Source organism: Gallinula chloropus, assembly GCF_964237585.1.
Source record: "Gallinula chloropus genome assembly, chromosome: 9".
Classification (NCBI taxonomy): domain Eukaryota; kingdom Metazoa; phylum Chordata; class Aves; order Gruiformes; family Rallidae; genus Gallinula; species Gallinula chloropus.
In genome coordinates, this window is record NC_140094.1 from 1,995,300 (window position 1) to 2,020,811 (window position 25,512).

At 45.4% G+C, this 25,512-nt stretch overlaps 1 protein-coding gene across 1 annotated transcript in view; it reads left to right on the top strand.

Annotated features, from left to right (window-relative positions):
* Positions 1–25,016, top strand: part of PSTPIP1 (proline-serine-threonine phosphatase interacting protein 1) — a gene marked incomplete at both ends in the record, with an annotated part of 52,002 nt that extends 26,986 nt beyond the window's left edge. The window contains 12 exons of the mRNA XM_084267796.1: positions 6,948–6,982; positions 8,065–8,171; positions 9,993–10,055; positions 10,733–10,831; positions 12,611–12,656; positions 13,474–13,553; positions 16,378–16,476; positions 17,127–17,223; positions 20,090–20,174; positions 21,654–21,724; positions 22,824–22,924; positions 24,885–25,016. Of these exons, the coding sequence (XP_084123922.1) occupies positions 6,948–6,982; positions 8,065–8,171; positions 9,993–10,055; positions 10,733–10,831; positions 12,611–12,656; positions 13,474–13,553; positions 16,378–16,476; positions 17,127–17,223; positions 20,090–20,174; positions 21,654–21,724; positions 22,824–22,924; positions 24,885–25,016 (1,015 nt within the window). The remainder of the gene's footprint in view (positions 1–6,947; positions 6,983–8,064; positions 8,172–9,992; positions 10,056–10,732; positions 10,832–12,610; positions 12,657–13,473; positions 13,554–16,377; positions 16,477–17,126; positions 17,224–20,089; positions 20,175–21,653; positions 21,725–22,823; positions 22,925–24,884) is intronic.
* Between the last annotated feature and the right edge of the window lie 496 nt (positions 25,017–25,512).

Below are 25,512 nucleotides of genomic sequence, written 5' to 3' on the forward strand. Positions count from 1 at the left end.
CACAGTCAGGGATGCAGACTGTGCCTGGGAATATGGGTAGCTGTGGAGGGGTGAATTAATAGAAGCCCTGGGAAGAGAGTGGGTTTTGGGAGAATATCAGTTGCAAACGTACCTTTTGAGTGGGTGAGGCCTAAGAGAGGACAGGTGAGCCCTTGAGGAACAGGTGAGGATGGAAGGATTGCAGCAGTCAGGATGGAAGGATGGATGCTGCACAGAAATGGGGCTCTGGAGCTCAACTATCACAAATCAGGGTTAAAATGAACTTTTAGAGCGTATTTGTTCCTACATTGCGCTAATTTTACAGCCCTGTTATCCCCCATTTTAATTAATTAAAAAAAAAAATACCATCTGAATCACAATTCCAGAGTCTCTAATCATGAAGCTATGAGAGAGACGATTACAAAGCCACAGCCATGTGTTCTTGGCAAATGCCAGGTGATACCAGTGCCCAGCACGGGAGAGGGAACTACGCACTAAGAACTTCAAACTGCTGCAGAGTTTTGTACTCCCCATGTCCTATGATGCACAGGAGCTGGGGATTTTCAGCTGAGGGTTACAATGTGAGATGGAGCTTGTGAGCGTGTGCTGGTAGCACGCACAGTACCAGTGTCTCGACACGCTGTAGATAATTCTCAGCAGAGCTCATGGAAACACCTCTCAGGTTGCAAGGCGACTGGGAATTTCCACGCAGTAGCTTTGGGCAAGTCTTGAGCAGAGCAACAGGAAAACAGAGCCCGGTTTTCAGATGCATCCTCAGCTTCAGCTGAAATTGAGCCTCTGGGAACTCTGTTCTTCAGTAAAATAACTGCTGTAAACATGTAGTAGCTGGTTAAATTCTGCCTGGTCTGACAACAGCTATTTTTGTCATTTGCTCTGCTTGTCTCTTCTCATGTACATCTCCTACTTTTTTTCCTCCCCTCTTTTCCGCTCCCGTCTCCTCCAGACCTCGGGAAAGGGTAGTTCCTTCAAGCCCGTGTCTGTTCTGCCCTTCTCCACAACGCCTGAAATAGAATATTTCAGCGAGCGGAGGTGAGGGCATCCGTAACGAAATGCCAGTCGCTGCTTCCTGTGTGTAAATATAGTGTGCCTGTCACTTACCATCCAGAACCCTCTGTATTATTCACACAAAGCAGGCGGGGTTGAACTGAAGCTAAAAGTCATTCTGGAAGGTCACATCCTTCCATGGTTAGTTATTCCCCACTCTGATGTCTGGAACCCACTCAGGGTTTCTACACTTGGATTTCGAATTTTCCAGACCCTGCGAAAATAGACCCGTAGTCTGAAAGACCAGAGCTTCTGCTCAGTTCTTGTTAAACCCAACCTAGATAAACTCTGCAGAGGTAAGGCTAGGCATTTTTGAGCAGTGCTGCCTTCTTTCCAGGAGCCACGAGGAAGTTTATTTTTATGTTAAAGCTACAAAAGCTGCTTTGAGCAGTTTATCCTTTGATTTGAATGGCGTAGGTCATGCTGGAGTCACAGGAAGTCTAATTCATGGGTTATGGGCACAGAGATGCCATCCTGTTTGCTCCTCTGCCCCAGCAAAGTCTGGGGTGATGTGCCTGTGCTCCAGCCCTGGGAGCGATAACACAGCCTGCTTCCTGTGCAGTTTGGGGCTGTTTCTGCCTCTGACACGTATCTGGAGATATTCCAGCACCAGAACCACACACGTAGACACCCCACAGCACTAGAGGAACCCTCCCCATGAAACATGTGCTACACCCAGCCTGACCCTGAGCACGGTGCAGCCTCCTGTAATAGCTGACATGACTGCTCATGCTAGCTTGTGCTTTGCTATCACTAATTTATAGACAGACGGAAACCTGGATTCCCCTGGTCAGAGAAAGGGTAACACTCAAGCCTTCTCTCCACCACCGGTAGCTTCAGCATCACACCACAGCTGGGACCTGCACAGAGATCATTCCAGCTGCACTGGGCGGTGTTGCCTTGCTTTGCTCTGCTGAGGGCAGGAAGAAACATCCCATTACAGTTAATTCCTCGATGTTTTCACTGCAGCCCCAGCGAAGCAACTCCAGACATGATTCTCATGGGACACGCTGGGTTAGCCTAGGACTTGGTAGTTACTGAGTCACCTTCCCCATTAAATGGGCACAACACCTCCCTCTTCCTTTCTTGTTTGCAATGCAGACAGAGAGAGTCCCAGCTGCAAATGCTTCCAAACATGTTTCTTCTGCCACACTTCCCTACCACCACCAAACTTCACAGAAAGAGGTGCCAGTAAAGCCACATCAGGTGTTCCCCGTGCAGCAGGAGGAAAGGCAGGTGTTGCCTGTGGCCTCAGGCTGGCAGTGGGTTGGATTCACAGCCATGCCATCCGGATCTAAGTTACCAGAGGTGGAGGGGGAATGGGAAGAGTGCTCTGTAAGCTCATCTGGCAGGGACTTTTCTCAATCTCAAACAGAGCATTTGAAAAAAGAAATGACAATGAGAACAGAACACTGATGTCGATGTTAAAATGGAAACCTACCAGAACGGAAGGTGGGGTTATTTCACACTTCTGTTCACCAAGCAAAGGTAGAAAGAAAATTAAAAAAGAACTGTGGTTTTCCGGTTACAAGAGCCAGTTTTACCTTCCTGTGTACGAGATGTAAAGGGACTCTCTGAATTACTCAGTTAAACCAGGCTCTAATTGAGTGAAAAACACAAAGTACTGAAAAACCAAAAATAACAAAATGCCCAAACCATCAAACCTACAGTTTGAACAAGAAAAAAAAAGTGTGGTGCAACAGAGAATGTAGCAAGTATACCTGTGACCTAGGCACTGCCACTCATGGAGCTCTGCTAACTGCATCTCTGGGGCAATAAAATTCAGCTTTTGATGCCTGTGAAGCAGAAGGTACCAGAGCCCTATCTACAGTTCATTTCCCGATGGTCTCATGTCATGTAAGACTGCCACGTGCAGCCTGGTCCACAGCAACAGCCCTGCTCTCTGGCAAAAACAAAGGCCAAAACTAAGAGAGAGAGAGAAAGAGAGAGCAAGCACAGAGAGCAGCTAGGACAAGTTGGCTTTGGAATGCTGTCCTCCTGTGCTGGTCCAATCAAGTCCCCCTCCTACTACACATTAATTCTGCACAGTGAGTAAAATGGATCCCTGACAAGATGCAGTGGTTTCCTCACTACTCCTCATACCTGTCTGGCGATGGAGGCCAAGCCCCAAACAAGGCCCCTATCAAATACAGGATGGATGTTCTGTGGGGAGAAAAATCAGACTGAGCTTGGGAGTGATGCATTCCACAAACGTTTATCCCATTAGGGGAGAGCCATAGGAACAAGTGATCAGCACCCTAGAGAGCCAGGGTGGCCTCTTCCCCCTTCAGTGTGCTGGCTAAATTTGGATAAGCTCACTTTGGGAAGCAGTTTGCAATCTACAGAGCAAGAACCCTAAAACAAGGAGCCAGCTTTATCGCAGTGAGCTTCTCCCCTTGGCTCCCCCCGCTTCTCCAGAAGCTCTGCTCTTCTCCTTCCCCTCCACTTGAAAAAAACCCACAACCCCAAAACGCGTCTATTTTACAAAATCAGCTCAATTCTGCCGTCCTCGAGTAGCAGGAGGCTACAGCACACGAGGGCAGCAGCAGGGTTTGTGTTCCAGGAGGCAGTAGGAGTATGATAGCCACTAGATGGCAAAAACCACCCGAGGATGCTGCAGGACGGCTCTCGCACAGCCTCCATCCCCTTATTCCGGATTCAGGGGCAATCCTGTTTGCACCCGAGATTCTTTTTGACAACTCCAATCTTTAAATGTCCGAGGGGGAGCCGTTTAACAAATATGCACAGTAACTTTGTGTCCAACCCTATTTTCAGCGAGGCATCAGCAGGAGGCTCCACGCAGGGATGCCCAAAGGGAAGGCTGGTGCTCTGTCTCTAGCCTGGGCGCTGTAGCAGTCTTCCAGAATTTACATGGATATGTCAGAAGACAGCAAGTCCAAAACAAACAAACAAAAAAAGGGGAAAAAAAAAAGAGGCGAATCACAAATTTTCAGTTTTCCTTGAATTATTTTCAACCCCAGGTTTTCTAGTTTGGTCAGAGAACAAACAAACAGACACCACCCCCCCACCACCCCCCCCCCCCAGTGCTACCACACCGCCAAGCAGCATATTACACCGAGAGGCTAAAATGCTCTGTAAAAGTATCCCTGGGATTGAGACATCCCCACTCCGGATGCTTCAGAATAAAGCCCTTATTGATCCCGTTAGGAAGTCAAACCCACCCAGATCAACCAGGGAATAGGTACAGCATATCCAAAAGAGCAGGGGCAAAATGAAACCTCACTGGTATGCCTGCTAAGCGAGTTGCTTCTGTTAAACCCTCCGAAGCACTGAAATGATATCATTCCCCAATTAGCAGCAATGAGGACCTAATCTATAGCACTGCTGCTGCAGCCAGCCCATCCCCGCAGCCCAGAAGTCGTAAAGGAATCCCTGATGGACCCACGGGTCAAAATCTGATTTATTTCTTCTCCCCCCCCCCCCATAATTTGGCATAACGACACATCTGCTACTCCCTTAAGCCCCATAAGGATGAGGAATGTGATTCACAGATTTTAGGAAATTATTATAAAAATAAGGAAGGGACTGGCTGCAGTCTGTTTCAATCTTCTTACGGGCTGTGGCCTTGCCCCAGCATGCAGCTTAGGACAAAGCTTTTATACAAGGAGCAAAAGGCCAGACAGAGCTTTCTGCAAAGGCCATTAGAGACCATGCAGGGGGAAACGAGTCTCTCCAGTTTATGGCCAGGTAGGTTATTATACCAGAAGACACACTCATCCTTGCAAAGAGCCAGCAAAAAGGAGAAAAGCTTCACATAGGGCTTATGAGCACGAACTACTCCGGTAGCTCAGATGCCTAGAAACTGGAAAAAAAAAGCAGCAAATTGCTTCTGGCCTTGGTACATAGGCAGAAAGCACAAGTTTTCAGTATCCACAACAGCAATTTTGTCAGTCTTCACATAACCTGAATCACCAATGGCAAAGAAAAACTAATTGCTGGGAACAGTGGATTAACACAGTGGGCAAACAGGATGGGTAGTTTGCAAGTGCCCCCTGCTTTTTACATTCCGTGTTTACCTACTTCAGCCATAAAGCTGTCAGCAGATTTCCCACCTCCTATTGGAAATCCACACTAAAGAAAGCAAATTTTATTCCTTTTACATGTTTCATTTCTCAGAATAATCCACTATAGATTGTAGGCAAGAAAAAGCTTGCTCTCCTGCTGATAGTTAACTTGTCTTTTAATTTCAAGCTTTTAATTAACTTAGCTGGAAAGAATACCATTTGTTTTCTTTGTGTTGGGAAAATTTAGTTTCCATCAAAATTTCACACCTTTTTTTTTTTTTTTTCCCAAATGAACCTTCAATCATTTCAGCATTATCAGAACAACACTAAAAATACTCAGTCCAGCATGTTTTCCCTCTCTCGGGAGATTCACCACAACAACGCTACTGGAAAGCTGAAAGACTCAGCTCAATACCCATCTAGTCTGGTGGAAAGTCCTTTCCTTGTATTTCTACAAATCCAGGTTTGGAAGTGGATGGCAAGGCAGTTATTACTGAGGATAGGCCCAGCCTTTCCCCTCGCCTGGGCATTTTTCTCACGCCTGCCAAGGCAGCATTGCTACTGGGAGAGGAAGCGTTGATTAGGAAACAGATGTCCAGCCTAAATTAACACAGGGCAATTAGGATGCTTCATGTGTCTCTTAAGACTCCCGAGATGGCCCAGGAGACACAGGATTTCCCTACCCATCTGCACATGCCTGGGAAGTGATACACATCCTCCTCTGGGCTCTCCGAGTAGCCAGGCTTCAGCCAGGGAGACTCCAGGGACTTCGTTAACGGGCTTTTCCCCTGGGCTCCTGCCTCAGCTGGGCCAGGGCTCCCTGGAGATCCCAGAACTGTCTCCTTCAGGGATCAGCACACTGTGGGTCTTGAAGAGATAATTTCTAAATCTGAAAAGCCTCCAAATCACACCACAGTCTTGGCTGTTGTGTGTACAAATGCCCTGCCAGCCTGCAAACTGGGAGATAGAGCAAATTATTGTGTTTACAGACCATACCATTTTCTCTCCCATCACTTCCACACTGGTATCTCTGCTGCTTTCTTAAGCAGCTTGCCAAAAGATGGATCAAAAATGGCTCATCAAAAAGCAGGACATCAGGTTTTTCATTACCCTTTCACGCCTTTCCACAACTCTACGTTGTAGGATCACTTAGTTGTGTAGATCCACCCGGATGAGCTGTGTAACACCTCGCTGTGCTCATCTCCATGCTGTACTTCACAGCCCAGCACCGAGGCCTGATTTCACAGCATGTTTTATTCATGCTGTGCTGCTGGGATGTGGAAACACACACCCCCCACCACCACCCCCGGGAGCATCAGAGTTTTGCAGCCTCCGTAGGCTCTCTGTACCATTTGTGTCATTTGAAGGAGAGGGAGCTGTGCCACACGAGGGTGCTCTGAAAGCGCAGTACAGAGGATGCTGCAGAGCAGAGCTGCTCTAGCTTCAAGGGTGACTGAGGAGGAAAAATTTGCTAGTGCCTGCATTCAGTGTAGAGGGTGGAGCTGCTTTTGCTCTAGCCTTCAGACCAGTGCTCCAAAACCCAATTCCCCTTGACCATCTTTACTTCACTCTATTGACTTGCATCCATTGGGAAGGTGCAAGAACAGAGAAATGCCTGTTAACATCCACAGGCAGAGATACAGTGGGATTAAAAAGAGGGTGCACATAAGGAGCGCTGCAATTGCTTCATGGAGCATATTAGTGCATTTCCTGAAGGTAACAGATTGATGCTATTGTGCTTGTTAGCATGGTCAGCTTCAATTACAAAGGCTGTTGAAGAGTTTTATCTCTATGTGGGATCTTCAAGGTTCTGAGAGAAAGCTTTTTCTCTAGATTCACAACCCCTACTAACAAAGTGTGTTTGTTTCTGCCTCACAGCACACTGAAGGCAGCGTTTGAGAGGCTCAAGCAACGTAAGTATTGACATCTTCCTTCCTGGCCTGGCTAAGACAGACACACAGCGTCTTCATTGCCTCTGGGGTCTTTCATCCTCTTCCTCCCTCTATTTGCAATGTTTTTACCCCAGTCTGTAGTGTGGGGAGAGGAGGGTAAGGACACTCAATGGGAGCCCCCCCCCCTCCAAGGTTGGGCACTCAATCCACCACTGGCTGGTGGCAATGAAAATGGCTTGTTCCTCAAGTTAGTTTTATCTGGATCAAGTCACAGACTATCAGCTCTGTTCCCCTCTTCTGCAACCCCCCTGACAGCAGAACAAACAGTATGCTTGCTAAACACACCCAAGGCTGAAGGAAAGCCTTTCACATGCAGAGAACGCAATGCCATCCTAGCCAATGGGACAGCACACTTGACTACTGGCACCTGCCCTTTAGGTGAAACCAGCCCTTTGAAAAGCAGATACTGAATTAAGGTATTTTTAGAGCTCGGGTGGGGGAGCTCAACATTTCTGGAAATGTGAGGTTCCATTTCACAGGCACCAAAGCCGACAAATGCAGAGCAGTTACCAGCCAGGTGCTCTGAAATTCAATACATCTTTGCTGCCCCTTGGGAATTCCTGGCTGGCAACCTTGTCTAATGACATTTGTGCAAGGCTGGGTGCCACTGGCACGCAGCTCCCAAGAACGGCAATAATCCTGCAGCGTAGCAAAAGGAAAGCCATGATGCTGGAGGTCAGAGCTCCTTCCCTCCCCTCTGCACCCCATCTGACCTCCAGCCCCAAAAGAAGGTAAATGAAGCTCTGAAGGTAAATGGAGCTCTGAAGAAATGGAGCTGGCTCTGCGCTTGCCAAGGCTGTTCTGAGCACTCCAATTCTGCGGCGGGGACTCTTGCCTGTGCATTCTGCAGGCGCTGTGAGAGGACCTGCAATAACCCCTGTTCAGGTTATGTGAACCCTCAGCAATGTAGAAACACGGGAGAGACTTTTTTGAGGCTGATGAGTCACGCAGCAGCCACATTCCAGAAACATCTCCTGAAAAATATGACTTTGTATTTCAAGACCTTTCCCCACTGACTGCATATGAATTCTGATTCGCTTTAGAAATTGAAAGCGTTGGGAACTCTCACATCCAGCTGGCAGTGATGCTGAAGGACGAGCTGAAAGGAATCGAGGAGTTCCGAGAACGGCAGAAGGAGCAAAGGAAGAAGGTGAGGAAGTGGGGAACTGCTGAAAGGGGTTGGGTCAGCGGTCCTTGTCGATGACCTGGCTGCAGCCATAGGCTGCGAATATGGCAAAAGATGACAGGACATGCCCAGTGTGCCCTGTTTGCTCCATGCACCAGACTGTGAGAGAATCTCTTTCTGACCCCAGAATAAAGCAGCGCTCTGAAGTCAGGAGCAGAGGCTTTAGTTACTCTCACTCTGTGTGGTGTAACTGCAGATACTATTCACATAAAAGAAAGCAGTCCTTCCTTTCTCTGCCTTTTACCCTTGCCAACTGGGTTTCTTTGGTATGATCCGCCATGATCTCCAATATACACTAAAATAACGGGTTAACACAAACATTTAAAGATGTAAAAGCAGATGAGTATTGTGCTGAGTGCAACACCAACATATGCTGAATTAAAACCACATGGAATAAACAGCATCTAGTTGATATTGTATAATGAAAAATTGAGTGTATGTAAGGCCATTTCATCCCCTATGGACTGAACGAGGTCCAAAAGACACTCTCAGTAGACACACTGATGGTCACTTACCCCACTCTGGTTCAGTGGGGTTGATGACAAAGATGGGAATGTCACTTAACTCTGAAAGCACTGATTGATGGAAGAGTACAGTAAAATAACGAGTTCTTCGCTAATTTTAAACAAATTAAAACATGTACAGCGCACAAAACCCTTGTGCCTACAACTCTGACACACAGGAGTGAGGAAGAGCAGAGAACTCTGAATATCAGAGCAGGTAAAACCAGCATTGTTACTGAGCTTGAAGGTCCACAGCGATGGCATGAAGCAAACAAGGCGTATAAACAGACAGTCTGCACCTAGTTCATCAGATCTGCATCCCTGCTGCCACTTTGCTGCTAGGATTTGCCAATAGAGAGGCTCTCTCTCCTGTTGGAAACCATAAGCTTGTAACTCAGTGGAAACACTTAGAGGGGCCCAGAAAAAAGGTAAAACTGCTTTGAAGGCTTTTTTCTCCATCCAGCACAAGGCTGTGAGGAAGTCAACATTAGACATGCTACACGGTGTCAGCATTTTTGGTAACTTCCCAAAAAGCTGTGATCTGTGCTTCAGTGTAGCTGCTCTCAGGACTGTACCCAGTGTGAAGAGAGCCTCTGGGCAGCCCCAGAGAGCGTTTTGCTTGAGCAGAATATGAAGATTAAAGGACCAAAAGTCCCACTGAAGAAGCCCACATGCTGCCAAATAAAAGTGTATCTCACTGTCACATAAGGCCAGGCACGTCACAACTAAACCCATGAAAGAGAATGCAGCACTGTCCTTCCAATGCTGACCAGATGATGATTTGGAAATCAAATCACAGCGTGCACTCATTTGCCAGAAGCAATGGAATATAAATTACACAGGAATTGTTTGTATTTAAAATGGACAACTACCCTTGCTCACGTTGCTTAGACAGTGGTTTGGTCTGCAAAGATGCAAGATCGGGCTCTTGAACCGGCAAAGGGACTCTGCTGGCAGAGCTGGTGGGCTCCATGACTAAGTGCTATGCTATTTAATCTCCTTAAGGGGAAGGAAAAACAAAAATAGAGGAAGAAAATGTCAATCTGCATCTTCTCTGCTAATATTGGAAACCACTGGAACAGAATTATCTGGGATTATTTTTATTTTTCACCTGGCATTTTGATGCTCTGTCATTTATAAAAGCGGAGTGAAGTCACTTTCCCCCCAGGTGTGTGGCTCACAGAAGGGCTCTCACAATGCCTTTCCTAAACCTGTCCCTAAAATAAAAAAGGGGTGGGGAAGCCCAACACCAGGAATTCTTACTTCTGTGTGTTTCTTACAGTATGAGTCTGCAATGGAGCGCATGCAAAAGAGCAAGTTGTCTCACTACAAGAAAACAATGGAGGTAAGCAAGGGGGGGTTGTGCAGGTTGATGCAAACTGGCTCCAGGACAACACAGGGTGAAACCCATATTACATGCACCTATATTTAAAGAAGAGTCAAGATTGTGTGAGTGTGTAAGAGTGCAAGAGCATGCACGTGGGAGATTCCTCCTATGAGGAATTTCTCCTTAGGAGAAAGCTCATCTTCCCTGCTACAACCATGGAAGGGTCTCCAAAACAAATACTCAGGAAGTTCATGGGGAGCGATTACTGGTCCAACAGGATTTAATTCTTTTTAGGCAAGGAGACTTCCAGGAGCAAATGTCATTTTTCACTCTGTGTAAATAGTATTTTAAAAACAGTGAAGGAATCTAGTAAATGGGAGGGAACCTCTCCGACTGGAAAGCATGTGGGCACAGGATCTGCAGGCAGCAGGAAAGTAGCTGCAGACCTGTCAGTGCTACAGCTGGACCTGTACTAGCAATCTGTATTAAAACACAGTCTTTCTAAGTGAATTGCTAAGTCTTTCAGTGCAAATAAGGATTATTTGCTCCTGAGGGCTACACCCTGGCTGTTACCTACTTGCACCAATTTACTGCCCCAGGCTGCAAAGGAGACTGTGCCTAGAACATTGAGCTGTGGCCAACACAGCCTTGTTCCCTAGCCCAAAGCCCTCACTTGTGATTTCATTTCAATCCAGGCAAAGAAGACCTACCAGCAGAAGTGCAAGGAGGCGGATGAGGCCGAGCAGTCCTTTGAACGGACAAGTGCTTCAGGCAACCAAAAGCAAACAGAGAAGGTACCTGAGATGACAGTGCTGTTTGGAGATAAAATGCCAAGGTTTTTATCTGTTGCAAGGTACAAGAGAATACAGTTGAAGAACCCATTCTGTGGGATGCCAGAGACTGCTTTCCCTTCTCACTAACCCCTTAGGACCCAAATTAAACCAAAGCACCTTCCCAAGGAGAACTTTCTTCACAAACATCATTGGTAGCCCTAATCCTGTCCTGCAATAAGCCAGGGGTTTTCTAAAAGGCTGGGAGGAGACTAAGTTAAGTAATTAATTTGTTGCAGGCGATGATCTAATTGTCTATGAATCCTGAAGGGAAACCAAATGAGATTTTTCTCCAGAATTATTTGTTTAAAAAAAAAGAGACACAAGTCAGAAGTGTATCATGCAGTTTGCTTTGCCTTTTGGTCACTTGCATTTAGCAGGCATGGTAACTTACATTACAATGTATGGTTTCCCTCAACATTTTTCTCCTTGTGGTTAGTTTAATTTCAACTAAATTTACCAACTCAAAAATAAATCATTGGAAATTAAGGCACTGCAGTCCTTCATTGCATCGTCTTGATACTTGTAGCTGACAATTCACTAACTTTTAATGGGAACATTTTACAGCAGAACAGATGGAGAAAACAAAATAAACGAACTCCCTTTGGCTCGATAAAAATCGGTGCAGTGTAAGCAAAAAGGATCAAAAATCATCTCAAGGAGCGGGGGGATGGCGGCTCTAAAAACAGCATCAGAACTTTACATTTTATTTCCAGCATTTGCTGATCTTTGATGAGCCAAACCCTCCAGTGTAGCTGTAGAGAGGGGATGAACCCCTGGCCCTGCTTAAATTATGCCAGAACCCTTAGCAACTTCCATGGCATCAAAATCTGACCCGGCTCCTTTCATGCAGAAGGATCACTGCCATTGCTGCCACACACGCCAGCGTGTTTGAAATGCATGGAAGCATCTCACAAGAAACATGTCAGCTGTTTAATTCCACACAGCACTTGCAAACAGTTTGGGTCGGGAAGCAAATAAGAATGAAGCTTCTGTTCCCAGCTTACTACACATTTTCCAACCAGCTGTGATGAGGAATATTGGTCATAAGAACCCCTACCTGAGCCCTGTCTTGAAGGGCAGGATGGAAGAATGTGTTACACTGATGTCTAGAGCTGTGTGTTAATGCACTGTCATCGCCATCTGTGCAGAAAGACCTGGGAGTACAGACCTGTCAATAAGAGCTGTATTTTCTCTTGTTAAAAGCTGCAGAGTTAAAAAAAATAAGAAGTTCTACTCAGAGTGAGTTTTGCTTTCAGGCTTCTGAGTTGTTACAGGAAATGATCTGGCATTGACAATGTATTTCAAAGGCCGTGTATTACATGAGGAGCTTGGAAGATGAACAATTTTAACACCATTTATTACTGCTTATAAATATCTATTAGAAAAGCACATCAAAGACATGAGAAAAAAACAACTTAGCCAGCAGCCATGAGCTTCAGGCTGGAGCATGCTAGCACTGAGCTCCTGAGGCAGGGGTGTCTGAATGGAGAGATGTAAATGCTAGATTTCCTGGGAAGTCGGTGGACTTACACCTGCAGCGGTGAAATTCCGGTCCCTTCTCACACAGCGCACACGTTCCACAGAACCATGTGGAGAGGTGGGACAGCCAAGAAGTGTTTGCAAGTTTGAGCCTTTTCCCTGGAAGGGGAAAGGGAGCAGGCAGCAAAAAAACACCCAAACATAGCAGAAGGGAAAAATACGGGCAGAAATTAATTTGGGGTTTTTCTTTTCCTGTTTCAGAGCCAGAACAAAGCCAAGCAGTGCAGAGACGCAGCAAACGAAGCAGGTGATGATCTGTTTGCAACTGAACCGAGATTGTTCTCAGCAAACATCTACCAGCCTGCAGATTTGGATAGAGCATCATCCAAATTACCCAGGCTGGCTCTGTTTCAGTCAAGTGTCCCAAAGTCACCTATCCAAAGCTTAACAAAGAAGCTTCTAAAGAATGAGAACCTGATGGTCATGTATATTTACTTTCCTCTGTGGAAATGCATGTCTCCTGCTTTCATGAAAGCATTTATATGGGAGACCTCCTTCAGGGGCTGTACCCAGGAAAGAAAAGCTCTTCCCCAAGCAAGTTTGCAAACACAAAAGAACATGCCCTCAGCCAGCCAGAACCAGACACACAGACCCCAATTTCCCTGTACACAGCATTCTCCAGCCAGAAGCACGGCACTTGTCCAGAAGGACAGGCCAAAGGACATCTGAGCTGGTTCATGAGTTCATGCTTGTCCCTCACTGCTCATGTTCAAGTTCACATGAAATTCTGTGAGTTTTCCTGGCTGGTAAAGAGCCTAAGGATGATCAGTGCCCGTGAGCATGGTCCAGGCTCTTCAACCCCGTGTAAAGTTTATAGACAGCCTACTAACCATGCAGAGAGAGTCCTTACTCTGGTATGAAGTTGCAAAGCAAAGAAACCAACCAAAACAAATATCCTCACAGCCCACCAGTTTGAAGCTCACACATTCTTGTAATACCTTAGCAAACCACAGGCCTAAAGTGTAAGAACCACAGCCAAGTCCTAATAGGAGGAAAAAAGAAAAGGCTGGATCATTTTTTTCCCCTAACTGCCGGGTTTCTATTATGTGTGTCTGTGTTTACAGAGACCGTGTACAAACAGAACATTGAGCAGCTGGATAAGGTCAGGACAGAGTGGGAACAGGAACATATCAAAACCTGCAAGGTAAACATTGACTTTTGCAGCGATGTATTTACGTGCTCTTTATTTTATCCTTCTTGCAGATACCAGGCTAAGACCTGATATACATTCCCAAGGGTTTTGCTGTTTGCTTTATGTGGAGTCTCCATAGACATCTTTACAAAAATACAGCAAAAACTCCACTTGATTTAGCCATAGCTGCCAGCTGTCTCACTGGCTTACACTCTTCTCACTTGTTCAGCACATGTATGTACATACAAAGGAGGGGAGTAAGTACAGAGGTGCGAGAAGTGGAGCAGTATGTGAACCATCACAGTCTACTTGCAAGGGTTTGCTGCCAGTTTTCACCCACGACCTAAGAGTACGTTGATCTGTCACAGCCAAGATAAGGTTGTTTCTCAAATAATTGCTTTGTGGCAATTTCAGTAGAAAATGAAAAGGAATGTGAACATGAACATTTGGATTTAGTTCAAAAAATGAATTGCAAGATCAAAACAAGAAGAATTTAATTAATCCACTAAAACCAAACAAAAGACTCACTTTAGATTATGTTATGCAAGAGGCTTCCAGAATGGCTTCTTGTTCTAATGATGGAGAGGACTTTGTGTTTGGGAACATGTTTGTTTGTGGTTGGGTTTTTTGGTGGGGTTTCTTTTTTTCTTTGTGGGTTGTTTTTTTAAAAATCCCAGAAATTCAGTGGAGTTTAAAACCAACATTTTCTGGCTAAGCTAGAAAAGCACATACCATAGCACTCCAAGAGCAAAGATAGCCGAGCTACTCAGAGTCTTTATTTTACATAGCACTTTATATTCACCTGCAAGAGTATCTGCCCTCCACCACAGAGTAACTTTACACCTGAAAGGTGGTGGTGGAAAAGCCTCTGTTTCTATTATGCTGAGGAGGGACAAGGAGATTTGCACTTGGCTAATAAGTTTTGCACGACAATTTACAGGAACTGGTTGACATCCAAATCAGCCACACATATGGCCCATATTTATCTTTCAAATACATTTGCCCATCTGCTGAATCACGATTTTGCTGTTTACTCGTTGCAGGTTTTATTTCCGCGTAAAATAAAATGCCAGGAGCACAACTTACCAGTTCTCTGCTTCCTCTTAAATATGCCCTATCTGGGAGGACTGGAAAGTCCCACAGCTAGCACAATAGACTTTCCATAGGAATTGTCCCAAGCCTTCATTTTCCCAAGATGCACATTTTACCCCTTTTTAAAAAGCCAACAAATAAGCAAAGCGTTCCAGGACTCAAACCACTTTGTTTCTCCTATGTGGTTTAATACTGAATAGCCCACAGAGTTTGTGGCCTGCACAATGCTTAATTCAACCCACCATTCATCAGGGAAGGGCATCTAACACCTTCTTTTGAAAGCACTTGTAGATAGAAGCATGGAGGCAGGGTTTTTTTCCAGGCATTTCAAAGTAGTAAGTAGTACAAAAGGAGCTTGTGACTCCAAATCTCTGGCTGCATAGTGAGGAATTGGGAAGTGCTGAGGTCACTTTGATCTCCAGCTGAGGGATGGGCATCCATAGCCTGAAAATCTTGGCTAGCAAGTGGCAGCAGCAACCTTTGTACTCCTGGACATGAAATGCCCAGGTTCACTAGCAGTCTGTCACATGAACCAACGGGCCATGAGGGATGTGTCCAACAATGCCCAGCTGTACTTCACAAAGGGTTTGACAAGCCCAGAGCCATTACATGTCCCCGTGATGAGCTGCATTTCCCAATGGGACACCATTTACCTGGATAATCCCGTCAGCTCTTGTGCTATTTCAGCAGCCCCTGAGGTGCAGAGCTGCAGCCGTAGGCTTTTTGTTCAGAATGGATATTGAAATAACCATCCTCCACCCCTTCAGGTTCTCTTTAAAAGCCTTTTCTCTTAGAAACCAGTCCCAAAGCCAGCTGACTCCTTTTTCTGTTGTGGTTTTATGTGAGGCTTTTATTTTTTGGGGGTTTGGGGTCTTTTTTTAGATGGTAAGATATTAGATGTCAGGCAGCACACCCAACTGAACGTTCTGCTGCTGAATACTGTATACATTTGCGGTGTTCTGGACATAATTACTAGAAAATGGAGATGGAAACAGATGGCTGGAAGCATCTGAGCTTTTCACACCTCATAGAAAACCAAAAATTGATGTTCTACTTATAACAGAACAACTTAGAGATCAGGGTGGGTTGGCTTTTGAAAAAGTTTTTCAAGAAAGAGTGTATCTGTGCCTTCCCCCAACTCAGTTCACACTTCTCCCCCCCCACTCCCCACCCCCGTTCTTCACAAGCTGTGCAACAAAAAGAGAAAAATCAGGCAGATGAAGGGAGTAAACTCGGAAGAAAGGAAACTGCCTTCTCTTTACTGTGAAAAGAATAACCTTAGAAATGAACAGAGGCCACCCCAGAGATCCTCAAATATTTCCAGAAAAGGAAAGTTTAGAAAGACATTTGAGAGGGCAGACACAGATATTTTTGGCTCTACCTCTATGGTAAATACAACCCTTTCATGCCAACACTCTACTGATCAGTTAAACACATCAGTAGTTCAGCATGATGGGCAGGACCCTGTCTCTGAAATCCTTGCAAGTCAAATCCAGCTACAGATTCCCTTCCCCTGCCTTATTTTGCTCTACAAAACTAAGCTTAATTTGGTGCAATCAAATAAAAATTAAAACCAATTCTTGAGCATGTATCTCCAGTAAGACCTCCTTTAAAAAGGGTCCTTCAGAAGAGTGTGCAGACATACAAACTCAGCCCAGAGGAACCCCAGCCCTGTCGCTGCCTGCATTGCAAAGTGATAACTACCATGAGACTACATTACATTGTATCTCCTCTTTGGCTTTAGGTCTTCCAGGTCCAGGAGTGTGACCGCATCACCATCCTCCGCAACTCGCTGTGGGTTCACTGCAACCAGCTCTCCATGCAGTGTGTGAAGGATGATGAGGTAGGGGCATCTGCCAAAGAGCTTCATGGGCAGAGGAGGGAGAGAAGTAGCAAGAGTGCTCTAACCATACAGCACCAGCTTCCCTTCCCTGTGCGTGCTGTCTCCGGCAAACCAGCTGTTGTGCATGTTCAGTAAAGGGAGGGGGATTCTCAATCCAGCTTGTTCCCTTGAGATGTAAACTAGATAAATGCCTGGATGTAGATGCTCTGTGTCACGCTTGGGGGTGGTTACACATCCCTTTCCTGTAAATTTGTTGGGGAATGCTTCCAGCTACCAGAAGGCTCAATCCAGTACCTTTGGGCCCGAGCACAACTTTCAGAAAGGCATCCAGTCACGGTCTCAAAACTGGAAGACAAAGAATACACTAGTTTTGACTCTGAATGGTTGTTTCCTCCCTGCTATTAATGTCTTCATTACATTGAAAAGCCCTGGACTGCCTTCATGCTTCTCTCTTGAAAGGATATGGGAGTACAAACAAACAACCGTGTTTACAAGAAGGTTTGTAGAGGAGACAGGTCCCAGATCCATTCAGGTCAGACATGTATCAAGCACAAAATGTCTCAAGGGGAAAAAGTATCAGAAAAACATTCATCTTTATTTCAATGTAAAATGTTAAAAATTGAATTAAATCCTTGGATTCTGTTTTGCAGCTGTATGAAGAGGTTCGGTTGAGCTTGGAGAACTGCATTGTAGACTCAGACATAGACTACTTCATTAAGACCAAAATGACAGGAACAGAACCTCCAGGTAATTATTCCTCTTGGCCTTGTCAGATGAGTCACCCATTAGGGACTGCAGCATGTGGTGTGGGCCCTTTGGAGGAGAAGCCAGCTGGAGGGGTTTCTGCTCCAGCTAGTCATTCCCACCCGCCGCAGCTCACTTCCCCCTCATGGCGCTGCCATTGCTCCTCGGGCGGCTCCAAGTGGGATAGCTGAATGAGCCAGGCTAAAAATAACCTTCCAAAAGCAGAAAGAGAATGTTGCTTTGGTCTTTCAACCAGGCTCATTTCACAGTACAGCTGAGCCGACACCGCTAAGGAGGTGGCAAACTGCCTTGCTGAGATGGCGACCTCAATTTCCTGCAGCGGTGACAATCAGAGCCAACTTAACGGGGTGTCCCCTTGACAGAGATGCTGCCTCTTCATTTGCAGCACAGAGAGGGCCAGACTTGGTATTCTGCTTTGTTCCACCTGCCCAACGGGGAGTGGCATCTTTTTTTCCTCTCAGGAAGTTGTTTGTATAAAGGCAAGCTGTAAAATAGAAACGTGCTGCTCCAGGGTAGGAGCTCACCAAACCTGTCGCGGAAAAGGATCCTACCTACTGTTCTGCATGGCCAAACACAAACCTCACCCTTTTACTTCAACAGGCAGTACAAGAAACCCATAGGCTGGGTGAATGCTTTCACGTTGGCGCAGCCGCCACAGTAAACAAAGAGCCCCAGCCCAGGCAAAAGGAGAGGAAAATCCCTATTCCCCCTGATGATACATATCCATGCTGAAACCATCTCTTCTTCCATTTTTATTCTCTTTTGCTCTGCACACAGATGCTGTTTCAGTTCCACTACCACCACACTGCTACATCAAAGAGAAAATCCCCTTAGTATGCTCTCAGCAGCATGGGTAGAGCTTGCTTCCATTCAGAGTGGGGGATAAGCTATACTGGCATAAGAAAATGTTACCCCGATAAAAACCTCCCATGCTAGGAGCTGCGCAGGTACCAACACCAGCAGTATGAACAGCACATGCCAAGGGATAATTATCTCACACAGGAACAGCTCACACCCCTTTGATTTCACCGTGGAGCTCAGAGCTGGCAGCAATGATGCCTTAGGATCTTCTTCCAGAGAGCTGGATGCTGCCAGCAGATCAGCACTGAGATACCTGGGGCCTGTTTTTCACTCAGCCTTTCTGTCATTACACCTATAACAATTAAGAATTGGGATTTGGAGGATTTTTTTTTTTTAATGAATATATTGATAGCAGTGCACTGGATGCCATTTTGCTGCTACAGTTTATTCCTCTTCAAATAGGGGATTTATATTCACTGATATAGGAGCATTTACAGAGGAAAAAAAACAAACTACATTTTCACTCACAGAAGGGAGAGCTGTGCCTTGCGACAGTGTGAAAACTTCTGTATACTCAGAAATTTGTAATTCTCAACTAGGTTGTTTTGTGGGGTTTTTTTCTCTCTATGTGAGATTTCTCATTCTCCAGTTGCCTAGGCAATTTCTGCAAACAGCTCTTGGCTATGTCAGGACTCATTCCTAATAAGAAATAGGTGGGAAAAACCCCTGGGAGCTTTATGAAAGGCAAAGAAACTACTGACTTGCTTTTCTGAGGAATTTTTTTTTGCCACCTTCTAGAAGGTGACATGTTCTGGAAGTAACATCCTTCTACCTCCCCAGCTCTGGCTAATGAGTTTGCACAGTAGCACATGGCGAGCTGTTGATGTGTTTTATTATTTGCAAAACGCAGGAGGAAACCTCTGTGTGGCTTTGCATCGTGTAGCAGGAGACCTTCATCCTGACCAAACCTTTTCATTTCTTGATGCTATTGCTCACTCCCCTCCTCTACCTAATCTTACAATGCATTATAGGCTAGAAACTATTCCAAGGTGACAACCTAGGAGACCCTTAAACTGGTCAGAAAAGTCCCTCATTACTGAAAACCTTGTTTGTAAGGATTCTTCATGCTCACTTGTTACACGTGCCTGCTCTGCTTATGATCTTGGCTGACCCAATGTGAGAATATCAACACAACCTGTAGCGCAAAGTCCAACATCTGCCTTAATTTGCTGCTATCAGAACTGAGATAATACAGTATCACAGACTTCAGTCACGTTTGGCTTTAACAGCGAGCATGCAGAAGGGGGGTGTGGCCACCAGCTCTAAGCAACTAATGCTGGGAGCTACAAGATGAAAAATAAATCAGTCCATCTGTAACTATTTCACCTGGAAAGCCAGACTTGGGAATAGTTTTCAATTTCATCTCTAAGGGCACCGTAGGGGACAGTGAAGGAGCTGTAATGTAACCGTGTTTGAGAGAACCCAACCCAAGTATCCCTGGGTAAACAGCAGGTTGGCTCTCAGGAGGTGGATAGGGGAGGTATGAAAGGTAAGAGACACAGAACAGCTCAGTGTTGCTGCAGTAAGTCAGAAATCTCTCCAGCTCTGATAAAAATGCCGGACTTAATACATCAAGAGAAAAAGCAGTGAAACACACTGCAGCCAACTGTGTCAAGAGCACAGTCCCAGACTCACAGTGACCATGCCCTGCTCCCTTAAAACCTGAGCTTTAAGGCAGCAGAGCAAACCACCTCCTTAGAGTGGGTTAGCCACAGCTATATTAGAAGGGTTCTTCAGAACCTTGACCCTGCTCTTCTCAGGTCAAGCACGCCTTTCTACCGAGGATGTATCTTCTTACAGACACTTGACTGGTTTTTGTCAAGCCCTCAGGGCCCCCTGAGCTGCTCCAGCCACATTACAGGGGGGTGCTGATGGGTGCTGTGTTGCAGTTTGCTCCAGCAACCCCTAGTAGTTGCAACTGTCGGTTGCATTCTGGTAGGGAGAAAAAAAACTTTTAGCTGCTTGAAAATCTCATTTTTATTTACAGATGCAATAGGCTACGAGAACTACTACAGCAGAAATGCAGACAGAAGCAACAGCAGCCCAATCCAGTCTTGTGGGATGCTGAAGAGGTGAGTGCCAGATTTGGGCTCCCAGAATAGGTATTTCTCCATATGAACAGCAACACACAATAAGAAACAGGACCTGGGAAGTTATTACTTCGTTGGAGCAAGAGGCAGCTACGTATCAATAAACACAACTTGACAGAAGAAGTAAACCTGTTAAAAGCAGAGTAATTTTGCCATCGCCTAGTGGGAAGGGAGAGAGGGGATGAGTTCATTAAACAATTACTCCGCCAGCAACAGATAGCATCCACTCGTTTCCTCTTTCCTGGTGAGTCACAGCACACAGCAACAAAACCACTCTGTTCAAGGGAGGGCAAAGGGGAATCTTGCTGGGAGCACAGGCTGGGGAGAGGAGTTTTTTCAGCAATACCTCCCTGCTTACTGCACCGCCCAGCTGAGTGGAACAAAGAGCTGCTCACTGTATTCAGACCTAAGGGAAAAACACTCAGCAGAGTATCTCCCATGATTAGGGAGGCAATTTTTCTGATCCATTTATGCTGGTAAAGGCTGTAACATGGATGCAGCTATATCAGGAGAAGGGCACAGTAGATCTATTGATTTAAATGTTTTCTACTAAAATGGCTAATTCACAGCAGGAATGGCATCATACTTAAAGGGGAAGAGTTTTATACTTTGACACACCTTATTACATGATAAGCTGCGTTACCATGTGCTCCAAACATGTCAGTGAGCTGATAAGGTTTATATGTGACACCTGGGTTTCCAGTGGGAAACCAGATTTTGTATAACAGCAAATGTGAGCGCTGTCCCCTATACGGTAACGCAAGACAACCCTACTGCCATTTAGAACCCAACCGTGCTCTGCATGGGAAAGCAGCCTGGAGACACTCTGCTGAGTTTGGATGCCCACTTTGCAGAGAGACATTGAGTGTTCAACAGCTGAAAAGTCAGACTCTTTAGATAGGCCTTAAGCATGCAATGCTATTTCTATCCATGCCTGAGCATCCTAATTCACTTTCTCACTTTATTTAGTCTCTGATACCTAGCTGTGACATAAAAAAAGATAACTAGGGATAGATTTTAAAAAAAAGTAATTTCACTTAAGCTCAGTTTTTAGAAAGGCTCGTTATATAAGCTTTGTGTTTTGAACCGTATCAGTTTTCCTTAAAGACAAAGAGACAACCATCTAAGTAACTGGTAATTCTCATCATATTAGTGTTACAAAATAATCGGAGTTTTCCACGATGAGCCTTTGGATCAGCAACAAAATACTATCTGAGGCATTTGATGCAGTTCAGCAATGGCTGATGGTTCAGTATTCTGCTGCATTTCAAAAGTACATATTTTTAACTGAAGATAAATATATCTACAGCATAAATTAAAATAGATGGTGGCAGGAAGGAGTGAGATCTACCCAGTGCTGCAGCAGATGGAGGGAAGGTTGAGTCAGACAGCCTAGACGAAGGAATGCTCATACCCAGTCCTGTTCACTCATTTTGTCATTGGCTTCTCTTGGTTCTGCAGATTCTCTGGACTATTGCATGGGAACAGCAAAAACAACACGGAAAGCATCACTCCCTCGGCCCCTCCTCTCGGTATGCCTCCTCAGGAAATAAGCTTACCAGGTGTGCTTGGTTCAGATCACATTGCTAAATCAGGCTTTGACATGGAGCAGAAAGGCACAGCAGATATTCACAGGTCGGCAGCCAAAAGGAGGAGTAATCTGGAAATGAATTTATCTTGGATGTGTATTAAGCAAGTTTCCCAGTTTAAAGCGCCAAATAATCCATATAACCTTCCAAACCTCTGCCTAGGCAAGGGGGAGCTGTACGTCCAGAACACCACAATCTAACTTAGGTAATAGTTTGGGTAGAGTACCTCTAAAAACCCCAAGAGAATACCTGAAGGTAATAGACTGGATTTGTATGAATGTAAACATCCATCTCGTTTCACACTTACACTCATTGTGACCCCTTCAACCAGGCAGGACAGCTAAAGCAAGGGTTGACCATGTGAAGGTGCAGGAACCCCAGGTGCTCTGAGCACTGTCAGGGCACTGTCACCCCACAGAGGAGCTGTAGGTGGGAAATCTCTGCTTGCCTCAGCAGTGGGGAAAGCTCCCGGGCAGATGCTGGGAAGGAATTAAGAGGTTTTCCCTGATTATGATGATGTGGATTAAAACAACATCTTCCAAAAAATTACGTCAGTGAGAAACAGCTCTCTGGGGACTACGTGAAAAACTGAAAAATCTCTGGTGACCCACGGGCACAGCATTTCCCATTTTTCTCCAGGGAAAATGAAAAGCCCTACGTGAGTCACTGAACAGCGGTCTTTCACCACTGTTAGCAACCATTTTAATCCCAGCATTTCCCTCTTTGGGCCATTTAGATTGTGCTTTAGCAGGGTAAACGTTTTTCCCAACCTGGACAGGGCTAAAGCTAGTTTCTGACCTCCCACCAAGTTCAATGGCTGTATTGTCATCTAATCAATGGGACACAGTTTGCGTGCAAGACTTTACCTACAGTTCACAGCAGCTTTTCTATACGTGTACATCTCCAGGCAGAGAGGGAACAGAAACCCTTGTATTTGTGAACTCTTGCATATGATCCCATGCATTTCTAAGCAACTGAACTCTTTGTTTCTGTGTGTGGTTTCATTTGGTTTGGGTTGGATTTTTTTTTTCTTCCTCCCCAGAAGAGAAAACAGACGGCGTCTATGCATCCATTTTTGTAAATGAACAAGCTGGAACCACATCATCACAGGACTACAGAGTACTTTATGACTACACAGCCCAGGTAACGAAAGGCTTCCAACAAAACATTTCATAGTGTCAGCTTTACAATGGATGATCTCAATCCAAACATCTCCCAAGTGTTAATTCTGTGAGGGGTGCTACCTTCACTTTACACCCAGGGACACTTAGAGAGTTATTGATCAAGTTCATACACAGAAGGCAGGAATCCCAACTGCCAGTTCTAGGTGCACATCACTAGACCATGCTGCCATGAGATGAAACAATAACATTTTTTGCAAATTATTAGTCTTAATTTAATGTTGTGCTGTTACAGCCTCCCTCTAGAGATTCAAGAGTCCACAAACCCATGGAAAGCTTTATTTTTTTAGGGGATGATGGCCAAGCATGCAGTATTGTGCATTCTGAACTTACATCTCCTGTGAAAGGGAAGATGGCTACAGTTCCTTGTTTAAGAATGTGTGACAGATGCTTTCTAGGAACTTTTCTCCATTTACTCTCACTCATCAACTGGAGAATCCTGCTCCAGTTTAATATACTGGCTTGAACAGAGATGGTCTCCATACTGGAGAGGACTGAATCCCCATAAACAACATTGTTTCTCTGTTGTAAGCTGCAGAATTGCAGCAGACTTGGTACGAAAAGACTGTTATAAAGAGCAAACTGCATCCCTAACCAGCATATTGAACTCCCACCAGCTTCAGACCTACCTGGGCACAGAGGCATTAATTAAAGGTTATGAACGGACCAGTTATGCATATTTTCTTATTCAGATGGACTCCAGGATCTCTTGACCTCTTACTAAACCATTAAGCCTCCCCTAATGGGACTTCCACAAATTTAATTACACGTCAGTTTAAAGGTTCCTTTTATTAGCTTTAGATTAGCGGGAGCAGCAGCATCTAGGAGGTCTTATGACCTGCAAAGAGACCCTCACCCCACGTGACCTGCCATCAATAGCCAACACTGAAGAAATGATGGCATGTGACAAAATCAGATAGCCAGGTAAATTACAAAAACCAAAGAAAGGCGTGAAAAGGAGAGATTACTCTTAGGTACAGCAGCATTCTGGCACCTTTTATTGTGTGTTCTTTGTTTTGCTTTGTTTTAAACCCTCTTTTATTATTTGCCTGAAATTTCATCCAAGCACAGCTGAAAGTACCTCAACTGTTCATGGCAGTTCCCCTAAGGAGACTGCTGGATTTCTGTCACATCCTTACTCCAGGAGTCACCTTAAAAACAGGACACATACGGATTTTCCCTGCTGAGAAAAGAGCCTGTTACTACTTTTAGTATATTGTACATAGAGACGTCTCGCTTCTCAAGTCCCTTGTTACCTACTCAGGTACATTAAATTTAGATTTGGCTGACGCATCAAATGCTATCTGGAAGGCTCTCTTACCCTGTTTTTGATGTTACTACACCATGGGTAGCAAAGTGGTTTCCTCTGGAAAATAGGCCAGCACCAGCAAACAGACTGATAGCTGCCTGAGAGCTCAGTGACAGCTTCCCTGCAACTATGCTGTTTGTCTCAGAGATAAAAGTTACCTGGCTCAGGAAGAGCTGCTGTAACTCCACCGGCCACTGCTGTACTAAGAGAACCCAGAGATCTATTTAAGGCCTGGATTAGCAGAGACACTGTTTTTATCTCCCGTGGGAATTAAGCTGTGCGCTGTTTTATTTAGCAATACCTGCAGACTACAGAAGGATCATGCTTAGCTGCTTTAAGACAGTCGTATTTAACCTCTTCCCCAGTGATATATCAGTCAAGTTGCTCAGGAGGAGACACCATAGAAGCTGGGGAAATTGGAGGATTTAAAGGATTTATCGGCCGCTCAGTAAGTGCTTCATCCCTCACTGTCTGGTATTTCAGGCTCATTCTCAACCAGAAGGGCACTGGCAGACTGTCGATGAAAGGCAGGGTGACAGAACCCCCCAGACACATGCTTGGGCACTCCTGTGCTCTCAGGTTAACCACACTGCCTTTCCCTGTCTCGTTGCAGAACACGGATGAACTGGACATCAGCGAAGGAGATATTGTAATTGTCATTGAGGAAAATGAGGATGGCTGGTGGACAGCAGAAAGGAACGGGCAGCGAGGCTTTGTGCCAGGGTCTTACCTCAGAAAGCTTTGATGGAAAAAAGGCCCAGTCTTCAGACTTTAAAAATATTCTCTTACTGAAAACAAACAGCTCACCAGGTCTGCTTCAGCTGACCAAGGACAACCCATGATACTGCATTGTACAGTTACCAGTCCTCTTCCTTCCTCCTGCCCCACCCCAGCACCTCCTGGCCTACACTGTCTGCAAAAGCCATCTTCATCAGTGAGGCTAGGGCTTGCATTTCTTACCACTGTTCTTCCTGCCCTCAGTACACAGCGTTGCTGGGAGGAAAATCCTGCCCAGAACTTAACTGCCCTAAAAGAGAAAGATCAAGGAAGCAAGTGCTGTCTTTCCAGGATGGAAGACAATCTCCAATCAGCCCAGGAGACACCGTCCTGGTCACAACAGCCACATTCTCTGCCACAGATACCCTCCTCTAACTGCACAAGCCACACAAGCATTTTTGACAGTGGGGTGGAAAGCACACAGCTTTGATGTCACAGGGCTGTAGCCATACAAAGCAAGGAGG